The 3,589-nt window shown below is 46.6% G+C and overlaps 1 protein-coding gene across 1 annotated transcript; it reads right to left on the reverse strand.

Annotated features, from left to right (window-relative positions):
- On the reverse strand, positions 1 to 3,347 carry LOC108636356 (protocadherin gamma-A1-like). The gene has a single exon (XM_018050244.1). The coding sequence runs from the start codon at positions 2,983 to 2,985 to the stop codon at positions 553 to 555; it is 2,433 nt and encodes an 810-aa protein (XP_017905733.1). The 5' UTR covers positions 2,986 to 3,347; the 3' UTR covers positions 1 to 552.

Here is a 3,589-nt window from a genome sequence, read left to right on the forward strand (position 1 = left end):
ATATTCAACAATAGTTTAAACTTTCAGGTTACCTAAATTTCCATAATTTTATGTTAACACAACTTAAAATACTTTAGACAATCTTTACCTCTTCAAATATTCCCAAATAAAACAGCACCCCAACAGATGACATATACATTAAATTTAGGAATAGATGAGATATTTATAATCCAAGGATATCTGAAAACAGAATCAGTCACATAAATATTTGTAGACCTAGTCAAACTCTATCATTGTCAGATAAGAGCATGGTAAAGAAAAAATTACTTGGCCAGAAGCAAGCAAGAAAACGTTAGAAGCTAAATCTCCTTGTTTCTGATGCAATGCTCTTTCCACAACTCTGTCCCAACCAACTACGTTATGATTAATTATGATCTTTTCAATGAAAGAACAATTATAAATATACTTGGATAGAAACAATAATGATTTCCCAGGATCTGTAAATATAAACACAAAGACAAACACAAAGATGGGAAATAGAGACTTTTTAGCAGTAAAGAGTGAAAGCAAGTAAGTAAACACAGAAATTATTTTTTTCTAGATAAAAATTTACTACAAAAGATTTACCTGAGAAAATGTTTCCTTTTTGTCTTCAAGTAAAGACTGGGGTACTGACAAAAAATCTTTTTTCTCACCACTCTCCTGACTGATGAGCGTGTCGGCGTAGTTGGGCTGCGGGAAGATCACGTGACTCCCCCGAGAGTCTGCGGTGAGCGAGACCTCGTGCGAATAGGTCTGCACGAAAGCCCGCACCCCGTCCACACCCACAAAGTGAGAGGTGGGCAAGCCCGCCAATACACTTGCTGAAGTCTGCGCACGCAGTCTGTGCCAGCGTCGCAATCTGAGCACCAGCAACGCGATGACAAAGGCGAGGAAGACGCAGGAGACAGCGGCCACAGCCACTACCAAGTGCAGCGTGAAGCTGGAGTTGTCCGGGTGGGAGGAAGTTTCAATGCTGTCCAAGTCGGCCAGCACTTCTGGAATGCTGTCAGCAACAGCTACGGTGAACGTGATGGTGGCCGAGAGAGGGGGCTGGCCGTGATCCTGGACTGCCACCACCAAGCTCTGCTTGAGCGCGTCTCTGTCTAGCAGGGCCCGCGCTGTGCGCACCTCGCCCGTGTGCAGCCCCACCGCGAAGAGTCCCGGCTCGCTGGCCTTGAGTAGGCGGTAAGATAGCCAGGAGTTCTGGCCAGAGTCTCTGTCCACTGCCACCACCTTGGTGACCAGGTAGCCTGGCTCTGCAGAGCGGGGTGCCAGCTCCACACCGGTGGAACCATCCGTGGGGAGTGCAGGATACAGGATTTCAGGTGTGTTGTCATTCTGGTCCAGCACAAATATGCTCACTGACACGTTGCTGCTGAGTGGTGGGTTCCCACTGTCACGAGCAATCAATCTCAAATGCAGGTCCTGGAACTGCTCATAGTCAAACGATCGCAAGGCATATAGGACTCCAGTGTCTGAGTTGATGGAGATATAGGAGGATAGAGGCACTCCTTGGATGGTGTCCTCCACCAGGGAATAAGTGACCTGTGCATTCTCATTACTGTCGGCATCATGGGCTGTCACGCAGAAAATGGAGGCACCTCTGGGGTTGTTTTCTAGAATGTAGGTGGAGTAGAAGTCTTGGGGGAAGACAGGGGGGTTGTCGTTGATATCTGTCACTTGCAGTGAAATGTGTGTTTCAGCAGATAGAGTCGGAGTTCCCTGATCTGTGGCTGTTACTGTAATGTTGTACTGGGAGGTAAGTTCTCTATCCATTGTTTTTTCTGTCACCAAACGGTAATAATTATCATCTAACTTTTCTAATTTAAAGGGTAGATTTCCAGAAATGGAACATGAAGTGTGACCATTGTCTCCGGAGTCCTGGTCATGCACACTGATAAGAGCAATTATGGCCCCAGGAGGAAAGTTTTCTGGGACTGAAGTGGTGACAGAGGTGATGGTTACCTCTGGGGCATTATCATTTATGTCCAGTACTTTGACCAGCACCTTAGCTCTGGCCATGAGGCCTGCACCATCCTGAGCTTGAATTTCCATTGGATAAATTGTGTATTCTTCAAAATCCAGAGGTTCTTGACTTGATATTTCTCCCGTGTAAGAATCCAAGTGAAATATCTGTGCCATTTTGTGGTCTATATTATGAAATGAATATGTTACTTCCCCATTGGCACCTTCATCTGGGTCCGTGGCTTTTACCATGAGCAGCCGAGTGCCCAGAGGCACGTTCTCGGGTACACTCGTGTGGTACACTGCTTGTGTAAACGCTGGAGGGTTGTCATTTGCATCCACCACCTGAACTCGAATTTGGAGGGTTCCTGAACGGGCTGGGTTGCCCCCATCAAAAGCAGTGAGGAGGAAGTGATGGACAGCTTCTTCTTCCCTGTCTAGGGGACTCTGCAGCACCATCTCTGGCTGTTGGGACCCATCAGATCCCTGTTGAGCATCCAGGGAGAAATGAGGGTTGGAGCTGAGCTGATAGCTCTGGAGCGAATTCATACCCACATCAAGGTCTTGCCCAGAAGGCAGGGGGATCCTGGTACCTGGAGCAGTTATCTCATTCATTTTAAATTCCACTTCTTCTAACTGGAATTCAGGAGTGTTGTCATTAATATCAATTATTTCCACTTCAACAGGGAAAAGCTTCATTTTATCCTCTACTAAGACATTAAAACTCACCAGACACCGCACGCTTTGAGCGCAGAGCTCTTCCCGGTCTATCCTGCCCGCGGTGACCAAGCTGCCGCTTCGCAGGTTCAGAGCAAAGAGCTGCTTCCTACCTCTGGAGACGATTCGGACTCCGCGCTCCATCAGCTCCTGGGGTTGTAGCCCTAGATCCTTGGCGATGTTGCCCACAAAAAAACCTTTGTCTGTCTCTTCTGACACCGAGTAGCGGATCTTCCCAGCCTGGGCTTCCAACAACAGCCCCAGAAAAAGGAACAGTAGGACCAGCCTACGGCAGCCGAGCACCTTCACTCGAATCGCCATTGCTCTCTTGCTTCGTATTCTCTCAGTCCGGCACCAAGAGTATTGTTTACCTGCTCTCTGAGTCTAAATTAACATAATTTTATTTTCAGGAGAATTCAGAGCAGAAAGTGGTCCAGAAGTATGATCAGGGCAGCCTCAGAGAGACTTCTCAATCCGGCAGTGATGGTGGTTCAAGAAGTCCCCCTCCCGCCCTGGGTGTATGCGTGCTGTCTTCATCTTCCAGACTGGTGAACAGCGGCACCCAGAGTCCTAACCAGTTACTGCACTCCTAGATAATACTTGAACTTTCTCTTCTCATTCAGCTACTACGTTTCCTTAAGTCTTAGTTTATTGTCGAGAAACTCGCTAAGCATAATACATTAACACTATGAAAAGGAGAAACTACTATGTTCATTAATTAATTACAACTACTTATTGCTAAATTGTATCATACAGTAGAATCCAAGCTCTGTTGGATATTCCAGTAGGATTCCCAAACTACCTGGGAATTCCCAAGCATTCCCTGTTTACTATTCAGGAAATAACACAAAGGAGACTAATCATCCCTCCACCTCTGGAGTGTATGTTGACCGCCTGGTCATTTCATAAGCCACAGAGAAGAGTA

This window comes from Capra hircus, chromosome 7 (genome assembly GCF_001704415.2).
Source record: "Capra hircus breed San Clemente chromosome 7, ASM170441v1, whole genome shotgun sequence".
Taxonomy (NCBI): domain Eukaryota; kingdom Metazoa; phylum Chordata; class Mammalia; order Artiodactyla; family Bovidae; genus Capra; species Capra hircus.

What these genes read in the sequence shown, in the direction of transcription:
- LOC108636356 (XM_018050244.1), bottom strand. Translation starts at nt 2,985, where the DNA reads ATGGCGATTCGAGTGAAGGTGCTCGGCTGCCGTAGGCTGGTCCTACTG.